Raw genomic sequence first — 13,187 nt, forward strand, 5'->3', positions numbered from 1 at the left:
AGCAGCTACAAATACTGCAGCTGCTGACTTTTAATATTAGGACACTTACCTGTCCTGGAGTCCAGCGCCGATCGCAGCAGAGCACGAGCGATCGCTCGTCACTCTGCTGCTCCCCCCGCCATCCACGCTGAGGGAACCAGGAAGTGAAGCGCTGCGGCTTCACTGCCCGGTTCCCTACGGCGCATGCGCGAGTCGCGCTGCGCCCGCCGATTGGCTCACACGCTGTGTGCTGGGAGCCGAGTGTTCCCAGCACACAACGGGCGACAGACGGGATGTGACGGAATGCCCGTCTTTCGCCCGTATCGTGTGGCCGGAAGTGGGTGCAAATACCTGTCTTTAGACAGGTGTCTGCACCCCCCTCCCCCCTGAAAGGTGTCAAATGTGACACCGGAGGGGGGGAGGGTTCCGATCAGCGGGACTCCACTTTAGGGTGGAGGACCGCTTTAACCATCAAAAAAAAGCCAATTTGCTATAAATTTAACCGATGGGGAAAAAAACGATCGTTAGTAGGCACAACCATCGGTTAAAAATCCACACATGCTCAGAATCAAGTGGACGCATGCTCGGAAGCATTGAACTTCGTTTTTTATCAGCACCTCGTTGTTTTTTTTACGTCCCCGCGTCATGACACGATCGTTTTTTTAACCAATGGTGTGTAGGCGCAACGGACCATCAGTCGGCTTCATCGGTTAACCTATGACAACGGTCCATCGGTCCGTTCTCATCGGATGGACTGATCCTGTGTACGCGGCAATACCCTGTATAACGGCTGCAATTCACAGTACAGCTTCTAGAGGTCGCAGAGAAGTCAAAGAACACAAATAAAGACAATTTATTTTGCAGGTCAGCAACAACCTCCTGCTCCAGACATACCAGGCCATACTAGAACAATCAGGGGTAAAGGCCAGACTTTGTTTGGCTTCAGCATTCTGACCTTAATCCCCATTCCCTATTCAGAAGAAGACCTGTCACCACACATTAGGACTCCATGGCTCAGCACTGTGCTGCAACCTGCCGTGCTCCGCGCTCGTATCAGATATTTCTTCAGTTTTCTTTTCAGTTATTTACTCTCCTTTATCTATTGCAGTGGTTCTCAACCTTCTAGGGCCGTGACCCCTTGATAACATTTCCCAAGTTGTGGGGACCCCCTAACAGTAAAATTATTTTCGTAGCGTGGGTTGTCAGCACCCAAGGCAAGACAAGTAATTTACGCCCCTAACCTTTACATTTAGCGCTCCCTGAGTCTTTGTATTGGCAACTATAATCGCAGGCAGTGTAACTCACTGTCTCCAGCTTCACTGTGTCTCCAGCTCTGTGGGGTCTCCCAGCAGTGACACCTAAGCCGAAATCAGGAGATGGGGTCTCCTCCAGCCCCTCCCACTTCACATTCCTCACCAGTCAGCTGACCTCTAGTTTTTGCCCCCCAGCCATGCCGTAAACTGAATTGGCGCCTGCGAAGAGGCTGAGTGGGCAGCTGTGGGCTCCAGAGATAGCCCTGCTGGGTGGCTGCAAAAACGCTGGGACAGCCCAGGATTCGGTGACCCCTGGTAAATCATCATTTGACCCCCGAGGGGGTCCCGACCCCCAGGTTGAGAACCACTGATCTATTGCCTTCTGGAGCAGTAAAAACATTTCTGATATTTGGAAACGTTCTTGTAGGAGTAGTAGATTTCCCATAATGCTCTTCTTCTCTCCCATGCTTCCCGCACAATTATGGGCACTTTCTGCCTTTTCAGTTGAATGGCCGAGCTGCTGAAAGATGGCAGCATTGTCCGATATCTCGCCTCCGATATTATGCATGCCATGCTGAACAAAAGCCTCACTTAGGAAACTCACAGCCTGTTGGCTGCAGCTTAATGTGAATTCAAGCCTTCTGAGAGTAGCTCCTTTTATTAAAATCCTTTTAACTCGCAAAAGAAAGCCTTCAGCTGGGAAATGACTATACACGGCTATAAAGGGCTTGGGTTGTTCATTGTTAAAGAAGGACTTGGATTTGGATGCTTGTCTTTATATAGACCGTAGTGAAGGAGCTGGTAAAAATCTAGAATTGTGTATAATCCTTTTTTTTTTTGGGGGTTCTGGGAATGGTGATAATCTGTAAATTTGCAGCACTGGACATCTCAACAGATATGTAGCCAGATTCACGTAGATGTGCCTAACTTTAGGCGGCGTAGCGCATCTCATATACGCTACGCCGCTGTAAGTTAGAGAGGCAAGTACAGTATTCACAAAGAACTTGCGTCCTAAGTTACGGCGGCGTAGTGTAAATGGGCCGGAGTAAGCGCGCGTAATTCAAAGTAGGCTGTAGTGGGCGTGTTGTATGGTAATGAATTGTGACCTCATGTAAATGACGCACCTAACGAACGGCGCATGCACCGTCCGTGAACGTATCCCAGTGCACATGCTCAAAATCACGTCGCAAATAGTCAATGCTTTCGACGTGAACGTAACCTACGCCCAGCCCCATTCTGAATCGGCTTACGTAAACGACGTGAAATTCGACAGCTGTCCCGAAGTCCATACTTAACATTGGCTGCGCCATCTTTTCGGTGGTTTATCTTTACGCCTGAAAACGCCTTACGTAAACGGCGTATCTTAATGCGACGGGCGTGCGTACGTTCGTGAATAGGCGTATCTTGCTCATTTGCATATTCTCTGCGTAAATCGCCGTACATGCCCCTAGCGGCCAGCGTAAATATGCAGCTAAGATACGACGGCGTAGGAGACTTACGCCGGTCGTATCTTAGCAACAGAGAAGCGTATCTCAATTTGAGCATGCGCTTAAAGATACGACGGCGCGGATTCGGACTTTCGGACTGTGAATCTGCCTATTAAAGTGTATACTAAACCCATATATTTTTTAAAATGTCAAACATGTTTTACTTAAAGTGGTTGTGAACCCGAAAAACAAAAAAAACAAACCCTGTAAAAGACAAAGGCATAATAAGCTAGTATGCATCGCATACTGGCTGATTATGAAATGGTTACCTTAGATCAAAGCTGTTGCAGTGGCCCCCGCACACCGATGTGACTGGCGACATGTCTCCTGGAGTTATTTTCGTGTTTTTGCAGGCTCCGGCGATGTGACTGGCCCGAGCCGCGATGATGTCACATGCGCACGGGAGCTGCCGGTCGCAGCGCGCTGCTGAAGAAACGACACGAGCGAGCCGTTTCTTCAGTGCGCAAGCGCCACTGACGTTGGTGCAAGTGTATATGGTGGATATCTCCTAAACCGTGTAGGTTTAGGAGAGATTTACAGTACCTACAGGTAAGCCTTATTATAGACTTACCTGTAGGTACAAGTGGTGTAACAGTGTTTACAACCACTTTAACTGCTCTGGTTTTGCACAGAGCAGCCCCAATCCTCCTCCTTCTGGGGTCCCCTGCTGGCACTCCTGGCTCCTCCCCATTGCTAAGTGCCCATCATAATAACATTCAATTACAATATGGCTTGTGCAGCAATCATATATGCAACATTATTTTTATTTTTTGTCATATATTTTCTTTCTAATAATTATGAGTCATATTCCAAAAATAATAAAAATCACATTCTGCTACTTTTATCTTGATTTAGGGATTTTACTATACAATCGGGAAGAACCGTAGAAAGTTGGGGGAAAAAGAGAATTTGCAACTTTCCCCAAGTTCAATAAAGAAGAGGTATTAAGCCAGGGACTCTAGCCTACCCCCAACCTAGTCATTATCTGGTTGAAAAAGGGACTAGATATCGCTTTTCAGCTTGCCAGGCAGCTCACATTGAACTTTTTGGAAGCCTTTTTGGAAAGATCAGCTGCAGAAGAACCTCAGGCTTTACTATTGACTATTCCTTTGTACTTTGCTTGCCCTTTTTGCCAATGTCTCCACCATTTAGGTCCTCTGAGAAAAAGAAAGAGACTAGACCTGTTATCGTCTTATGCCACGTACACACGATCGGAAATTCCGTCAAGAAAACCGTGGATTTTTTTCAGACGGAATTTTGTCTCAAACTTGTCTTGCATACACACGGTCACACCAAATTCCGACCGTCATGAACGTTGTGACGTACAACACTACGACGAGCCGAGAAAAATGAAGTTCAATGCTTCCGAACATGCGTCGACTTGATTCCGAGCATGCGTAGGATTTTTCTCCGTCGGAATTCCATACAGACGATCGGAATTTCCGACCAAGAACTTTTCCCGTCGGGAAATTTTGAGAACCAGCTCTCCATGTTTCCTTGTTGGAAATTCCAACAGAAAAATTCCTACACACGGTCAGAATTTCCGACCAAAAGCTCACGTTTCCGATTGTGTGTATGCGGCATTAGAATGTATCCGATGCACACAGAGGAGAGGAAGTGTTGAGAAGACTCAGAAATTTAGAGCGGTTTGTGTTGTCGTCATACTTCATGGGAGCGATGAGCAGCATCTTGGAGCAGACTCAGCATTTCATGAATGAACAGAGACTCCATTCATACACAAAGCTAGGCATAGTTATGTGCAATCACATGAACAAAGACACAGGGAAGAGCCCTTCTTCACAGAAACAGTGCCATGCCTTCTTTGCTAATCTGAACATTCATTTTTTTTTTTCTTCTGTAGTTTAGTAAACCAGCTGAAAACTATTTTAGGCTCCCAGATTAGTTGAATATACAGCATGCAGTTCATATGGTCGGTTTTTTGCAGTATTCAGTGCGAACAAGGTAGGGTGAAGTCTCGTGCCCGTAAATGAGAAATCAAACGTTATCTTCATGCTTACTTTACATCAGGGTCTGACAAAATTGCTTGGAATCTAGGAGCCAGCTAAAAAAGTTAGGAGCCAGAAAACACACCCCGTCCCGACGAGCTCGCGCGCAGAAGCGAACACATACGTGAGCAGCGCCCGCATATGTAAACGGTGTTCAAACCACACATGTGAGGTATCGCCGCGATTGGTAGAGCGAGAGCAATAATTCTAGCCCTAGACCTCCTCTGTAACTCAAAACATGCAACCTGTAGATTTTTTTTAAACGTCGCCTATGAAGATTTTAAAGGGTAAAAGTTTGTCGGCATTCCACGAGCGGACGCAATTTTGAAGCGTGACATGTTGGGTATGAATTTACTCGGCGTAACATTATCTTTCATAATATAAAAAAAAATGGGGATAAATGTCAATGGTCCCAAAAAAGTGTCTGATCTGTCCGCCGCAATGTCACAGTTTCGATAAAAAAAAATCACAGATCGCCGCCATTACTAGTAAATAAATAAAATTATAATAAAAATGACATAAATATATCCCCTATTTTGTAGACGCTATAACTTTTACGCAAATCAATCAATATACGCTTATTGCAAATTTAATTTTTACCAAAAATATGTAGAATACATATCGCCTTAAACTGATGAAGACATTTTTTTTTTAATTGGGATATTTATTATAGCAAAAAGTACAAATAAGTGTGTTTGTTTTTTTTGTTTTTGTTTTTTTTAAATTGTCGCTCTTTTTTTAGTTTATATCGCATAAAATAAAAACTGCAGAGGTGATCAAATACCACCAAAAGAAAGCTCTATTTGTGGGGGAATAAAAGAACGTCAATTTTGTTTGGGTACAGCGTCGCAACGACCGCACAATTGTCGGTTAAAGCGATGCAGTGCCGTATCGCAAAAAATGGCCCAGTCAGGGGGGAGGGGGGGCTGAAGTGGTTAAGGGTGAGGGGGAATTATCTGTACAAGCCTGTGCATTGCACCTGGGACATGCTGATTGCGATTGAAATTTTAATTTTAACTGGTTGCCGACCAGCCGCCGTCGTTTTACGGTGGCAGGTCGGCTCCCCTGCGCAAGAGCCCTTACAAGAACGTCGGCTCTCGCGCCCGACTCCCGTGCGCGTGCCCAGCGGGCGCAATCGCCGCCTGGCACACGCGATCGCTCGTTACAGAGCGGGGACCGGGAGCTGTGTGTGTAAACACACAGCTCTCGGTCCTGTCAGGGAGAGAAATGCTGATCTTCTGTTCATACAATGTATGAACAGAAGATCAGTAATTTCCCCAAGTGAGGCCACCCCCCCTACAGTTAGAACACACCCAGGGAACATACTTAACCCCTTCCCCACCCCCTAGTGTTAACCCCTTCACTGTCAGTGGCATTTTTATAGTAATGCATTTTTAAAGTGCTCTGGTCTTTGACCAGCAATATGGTCCGGGGGTTAAGTATTTAATATAAGTGTGTGTGTGTATAATTTTTTTTTTTTTTTTTTTCAAAAGGTGGACTTTGCTTTAATCTCATCACATAGGTGAAAGCTGATCTGTGATTGGTTGCTATAAATTACCGCTGACCATTTTATGTTCTTGCAATAATCACTGTGCTCCACTTTTCTTTATGTATTGGATGAAATAAATTTGTGCTTTTTGGTACCAATAATAATAATAATAATAAATGGCTTTTTAGGTGTTAAGGTATTTAATGCAATCATCTGTTTTTCAGCTTCCATGATCATATTTGACCAGACGGCTCTTCGCCTCCTGGAACAGCCGGGACGCCAGCGCAACCGGACAGAGGCGGTCATGTGGAACTGGATGAACAGAAACGGCAGAGTGGGAGAGCTGCTGTCTGTTTTGCAGAAACTAAGTTTATGGCGCGCTCATGGCATCTTTGAGTACTGTAAGTGGTTTGTTTTGTTTAGATGGTTTATCTTCAGATGAAATCACATGTACATTTCCTGAAGCCATGGAGAGTTAAAACATGTTTTTTATAGTCGTCTCCCAAGCTGCTGACATAACTAAATATTTAGTTGGCCAACCGGAAAAAGGAAAAACGGTGTGTGTGCAACCTTGGTGCTGGATGGCCGAGGTCCCCCTGAACCCATACTTCATAAACATGGCACAAGACCATACAAACAAGATCCCCAAGCCTGTGACAAAGCTTTTCCGTCATGACTGTCATTTTATTTCATGATTTAAAACGTCGTTTTTTTTTCATCACAAAAAACGACCGTCTGTACGCGGCATGCGTACAGACGGTCGTTTTGATGGAAAAAAAAAACGACGTTTTAAATCATGAAATAAAATTACGTTTTTGAAACTTCATTTTCAAAAACGACGTTGCCTACACACCATAGTTTTTACACAATGCTGTAGCGAAGCGAGGTTACGTTCACCACTTTTTTTCATTGAAGCTCGCTTCATAACTAGCTTCTGGGCATGGGCGGGTTTAAAAACGTTTTGCCCCACACACAATCATTTTAAATGATGTTTTTTAAAACGTCGTTTTTTTTTTCATCACAAAAAACGACCGTCTGTACGCGGCATCCGACATGAGATGATGCCTCATTAACCATATCCCAATATACATGGAATGTCAAATGAATTCATGGCTGTGAGATGAGATGGCTGATGACTTTGATTGGATGCAATAGAAAACATGCCCCCGGATACTATTGTTTCTCCTTAGTGGTAGTGTCAGTCATTGTCGCTCTCCTCCTGCTTCCTCTCCTCTCTATTGACTTGGCATGTTAACAAAGTGCTCCACTGTGAGTTGTACCAGAGGGTGGAGCGAGATCATGCCTGTCGTCCAGCCAGCCAGGGGCAGCCTGAGTCCATAATTTGCCTTTAAAGGAGTTGTAAAGGTACAATTTTTTTTCTCCAAAATGGCTTCCTTTACCCTAGTGTAGTCCTCCTTCACTTACCTCATCCTTCCATTTTGCTTTTAAATGTTCTTTTTTCTTCTGAGAAATCCTCACTTCCTGTTCTTCTGTCTGTAACTCCACACAGTAATGCGAGGCTTTCTCCTTGGTGTGGAGTGTCATGCTCGCCCCCTCCCTTGGACTACAGGAGAGTCAAATCTGTACTGACTCACCGATAAAGAGATTAAGATTCAAAAAGCGAGAGTGAGAACAGTCATTTCAGACTTTATACATAATCTTTATGTAGAAAACAGTCTCCATTTCAGTCTTAATCATAAAACTTGTGTGGTCCAACACGATTCCCAAAAAATCAGTGGCCACCGATGTGAAAATCTATCATCAAAAACAGGGAATGAAAGACTGACCAGTGTTCCTGGAACCCCACTCCACTGAGATCTTCACCGAACGCTGTACAGCCTCTTCTGCCAAAATCCACCCCACCCGTGCAGTCAGTGTACCTTCTGCACCTCATCAACTCTGATTATTCCAGAGGAGAGTTCATATTGTGCCTTTCCACGGCATGGTATATGCACCCGGAAGGTGCACTGGCTGTATGGTGCTGGACAGGTTGTATGGTAAAAAAAAAAATGGTAGAGTTGGGTGTGGTTTTGGGGTGATTCCACTCATGTGGTAAGTGCTTTTTACCCATGGGTTGTGCCAATCCAAACTGTATTTTAGAGCCTGGAAGCCCACTTTTAGACCCCTTTCACACTGGTGCCGCCCATAGCGTCGGCGGTAAAATAGCGGTAAAGCACAGCTATTTTACCGTCGGATTTGCTGCGCATTTCGGCTGCTAGCGGGGCGCTTTTAACCCCAGCTAGCAGCCGAGAAAGGGTTCATACCGCCCGCAATGCACCGCTACAGCGGCGTATTGATGGCGGTACGGCAGTGCTGCCCATTGATTTTTAATGGGCAGGAGCGCATTAGCAGCGGTGAGTTCACCGCTGCTAATGCGCTCCAAAGAAGCTGCTGGCAGGACTTTTTTCTGACGCCCTGCCAGTGCACCGCTCCAGTGTGATCAGACTGATCAGTGTGATCAGCCGGGGGAGGGAGGGACTGATGTCACTATCTGCTGTGATAGGTCGAAACAGACTGAGAGCAGCCCCAGGCCAGCAGACTTAGAAAAAAAAAGCCACGGAGGCAGCCATTGCGTTACACAGGGCAACTGTCTTCACTTTTCAACACCTTCTTATGATTCCAGGGGGTGGGGCAGTTGTCCCCCCCCCCCCGCTCTATGGTGCGCTGCCCATGCGTATGGCCTGCTTTAGACATCAGTCAGATAGTATGGAAAATTTATTTGTACAGTAATCCGCAGTGGTGTATGTATCAAACTATGTGGATTTTCTTCCATACTACAAATGATCCAGAGGAGTGCCCAACGATCACACCTGCAAATCCGGCTTGACACGTGTAAAATCTGAGCCAGTCATGGCATATTAAGCAGTCTGATATTGTGTTAGTTATACCCATAACACAGACACTGAGATCTTCTTGTGTAGGCTGGAGCTGGCCAGACACCAACTACAACATCCGCTCCGTCTCCTTGCCAGAAGCAGTTATTATAATCTGTTATTATGTTATGTTTAACCCATCTGATTTATAGCACAGTCATCCTGTTCAAAGACAACTATGACCTATTAATGTGGTGACATTGCCATTCAGGTTCAAAGTGGTTATTCGGCTGCATGTCTTTGGTTAAAACAAGCGTATTTTGATTGGTTTGCGTGAAAGTTATATCGTCGACAAATTATTGTGTGTATGTATGTATATGTGTGTGTGTGTGTGTGTGTGTGTGTGTGTGTGTGTATGTGTATATATATATATATATATATATATATATATATATATATATATATATATATATATATATATATATACACACAGGGATGGACTGGCCATTGGGACTACAGGGAGTTTCCTGGTGGGCCGATGGCTCAATGGGCTGGCTTCAGTGACATCGGACCGCCGCCCCCCCTTCGCTCCTCTGTCTCTCCCTCCCTTCAGAGCTCACCTGGGGGGAACAGAGAATCAAGGGGAGGAGCTGGGGGGACGACAGAGGAAACATGGGGGAGGGGACAAACAGCTATGGCCTGGAAGTTTCTCACTTCTGCCTAAACTTGTCCCATGGGGGGGGCACCAAACTGATTCTTTGCCCTGGGTGAAATAATGTCTAGCTTCCCCACTGGTACTGCATATAAAAGTACCAACCGTTCTACTCTAATAAAGTAGAACGGCTAGTGGCTAGTGAAGTGGGAGAGGGGGCTTGGGTGGCTGGGGGGGGGGGGGGTGTTGTCCGGCCGCCATAGAGACATGTCAAGGTGGGCCAGTCTGGATGAAGTCCAGGGCCAAATTTTTGTCCCAGTCCAGCCCTGTCTATATATACTGGGATTTTTTTTTATACCAATAATGGAGGTGATCAGCGACTTATAGCAGGATGGCGTGCAATCTGACACTAACTGACACTTTGTGAGAACTAACTGCCACTGACCTCGCCAGTGACATTATTACAATGATCAGTGCTAATAATATGCACGCTCACTGTACTAATGACACTGGGCAGGAAGGGGTTAACATCCAGGGCACAGGTGTCAAACACAAGGCCCACGGGCCGAATCCGGCCCTCCAGGCCATTTCATGTGGCCCTCGCACGTCTCCTGCAGCTGCACCTCCTCCAGACCCATACTTTCTGCTTTCAAGCAATGCATCCAGCTTCTTCCCAGCAGCAGCATTAGAAAAGGGGGTGCACTGTTATGTAAGGGAGCTTGGGGGACTCGACTTCTGATGGTGGGGGGGCTCTTGACATCTAATGTAAGGGGAGGGGATGCACTGGACATCTAATGTTACAGATACAACCGACCCTTTTGAGGACAATCATAATGCTGCAGCCCACAATGAAATTGAGTTTGACACCCCTGATCTAGAGCAATCAAGGGGTTAAATCTGTGCCTAACAATTGTTTGTGTGTACTGTGTTCTGCTTTTACTGGGGATCTAGATGTTTTCATTTGCTGCTTAGCTGGGAATGAAAAACCAACTAAATCCCATGTCACTGAACAAAGCTCCGTGTTTACACTTAAGTACACACGATTGGATATTCCGACAACAATTGTCCGGCGGACGTGTTTTGTCGGACAATCCGACCGTCTGTATGCCCCATCGGACAATTGTTGTCGGAATTTCCGACAACAAATGTTGGCTGTGCGTGCTCTCAAATTGTCCGACAACAAATGTGTGTTACGTTGGATCATCCGATCGTGTGTACACAAATCCGTCAGACTAAAATCCAAAGTGCAAACATGAATGCTCGGAAGCAACGCTAACCATAAGACAACATAAACAGAAGTTACCCAAAAGGTGGCGCTAAATAGCAGAAAGACCACATAGTATGTCTATTACGTCACTACGTTTGTGTTTGTTGGCTGAAAATGTTGTGTCGTGTGTATGCATACCAAGTTCACGGACTACGCCCTTCGGACAGAAATCCACGGATTTGTCCGATCGTGTGTACGAGGCAAAAATAGACATACTATTTATCAGCCCTCTGTGTCTTATGGACGCAGAGGGCTGACTCGGGAGCGAGCATGCATGAGTGCCCCCCACAACAAGTGACTTGCTATGGGGGGCACTCAGCAAGGGGAGGGGCCCAGAGCACCTACAGGGGGACCTGAGAAGAGGAGAATCAGGGCTGCTCTGTGCTAAGTATAACATGTTTGTTATTTATTTATATATATATATACCGTATTTATCACGGTATACCGCGCAGCCCCAAAGTTGACCCAAATCCTGTGGGCAAAATTTTTTTTTTGTGGTTTTTGTACTTACAGTTTTGGTGTCTTGCACGGCGTCCATCGGCGGCCTCGTCGGGTCCGGCGTTCGTCTGCGGCTTCGGGTGTCCTCTTCTGCGGCTTCGGGTGTCCTCTTCGGCGGCTTCGGGTGTCCTCTTCGGCGGCTTCGGGTGTCCTCTTCGGCGGCTTCGGGTGTCCTCTTCGGCGGCTTCGGGTGTCCTCTTCGGCGGCTTCGGGTGTCCTCTTCTGCGGCTTCGGGTGTCCTTCTGCGGCGGGTCTGGTGTCCTCTTGGGCGGGTCCGGTGTCCACTTCCGCGGGTCCGGTGTCCTCTTCCGCGGGTCCGGTGTCCTCTTCGGCGGGTCCGGTGTCCTCTTCGGCAGGTCCGGCGTCCTTCTGCGGCGTCCTCCCCGCTCGTTTCCCGCGCCGAGTTTGAATACTGCGCCGACATATACAGAGCGCAGTACACTCGTGTATTGTCGGCAATGCTCGGCTACCCGCGCTGACGTCCTGTACGTCCAGGACGTGAGCGCGGAAGGAGCCGAGACTGCCCGACTATACCCGAGTGTACTGCGCTCAGTATATGTCGGCGCAGTATTCAAAACTCGGCGCGGGAAAGCGGGCATCGGCGTATACCGCGCACCCACGATTTTGCCCTGATTTTCAGGGCAAAAAAGTGCGCGGTATACGCCGATAAATATGGTGTATATATATATATAATGTTTCTTTTACAGTCACTTAAATGTTTTTTTTAGAGAGATACTGTGTATGTTTTTTAATTTGTTTTCATCTCTTTAATCTATTGAATAAGCTGCAGTAAGACAGTACAAATCTATGTCTGTAATATTTAATTGTAAAAGCTTTTAGTCGGCCAAAACTGGAAGAATATTCTACAAGCTCACGTTGTTTGTGGTTTGAGGTTTGGAAATAAAGTCCTTGTATGTAAGAGAGAAAATAAAGATTATCTAGACAGAAAAGGATCTTTGTTCTTGGTGGCCAGCAAATCCTATGGGAAATCAATAAGACATTAGAACAGAAGTATTTCAGCTTAATTTGTATTAATTTGTATAATTTGTAAAAAAAAATGGGGGAAAAAAAAAAAATGTTTTACTTACCCTAAATAGCTGTTGCTATGCGGAAGTGCCAAATCTGCCTCTTCATCCTCCGCGGTGGATTCTCTTCCTCCTCCTACACTCGGTGTCTTCTTGTGAATGAGACGCGCTGCATTCTGGGAACTGTGTGTCCCCCAGAAAGCAGCCGGCCCATTCACAAAGCGCTGCGCTGCTCGCGCATGCGCAGTAGGAAACGGGCAGTGAAGCCGCACAGCTTCACTGCCTGTTTCCCTTACTGTGGATGGCGGCGCTTGGAGCTGCCAAGATCGAGAATCGGCCTCGGCGGGGGCCGACATCGCTGGCAGCTAGGACAGGTAAGTGTCCTTATTAAAAGTCAGCAGCTACAGTGTTAGTAGCTGCTGACTTTTAATTTTTTTTTTTTTTGTAATGGAACCTCCGCTTTAATGTATTCTATACATTAAGATAAAAAAAAACGTTTGTGTGTAGCAGCCTCCACAGCACCCCCCAAAGCCTCATAAACACGGTCGGATTTTTATCGGACAAAGCGTAAGACTTTTGTTCGAAGGGGGTTGACCATGAACTTGTATTGCATACAAACGGCAAAAAATTGACAGCCAACAAAAACAAAACTGTGTGTGTTTTTTCAGCTCTTTAGCTGCGACTTCTCCTCTGACCCGCTGTTGACTCACCGACACTC

The 13,187-nt window shown here is 46.2% G+C and overlaps 1 protein-coding gene across 1 annotated transcript in view; it reads left to right on the forward strand.

Moving 5' to 3' along the window:
- Positions 1-13,187, forward strand: part of IRAK1 (interleukin 1 receptor associated kinase 1) — a 106,546-nt gene that overhangs the window by 45,387 nt on the left and 47,972 nt on the right. The window contains exon 2 of the mRNA XM_040322944.1: positions 6,439-6,615. Within this exon, the coding sequence (XP_040178878.1) occupies positions 6,439-6,615 (177 nt within the window). The remainder of the gene's footprint in view (positions 1-6,438; positions 6,616-13,187) is intronic.

This window comes from Rana temporaria, chromosome 9, assembly GCF_905171775.1.
Source record: "Rana temporaria chromosome 9, aRanTem1.1, whole genome shotgun sequence".
Lineage (NCBI taxonomy): Eukaryota > Metazoa > Chordata > Amphibia > Anura > Ranidae > Rana > Rana temporaria.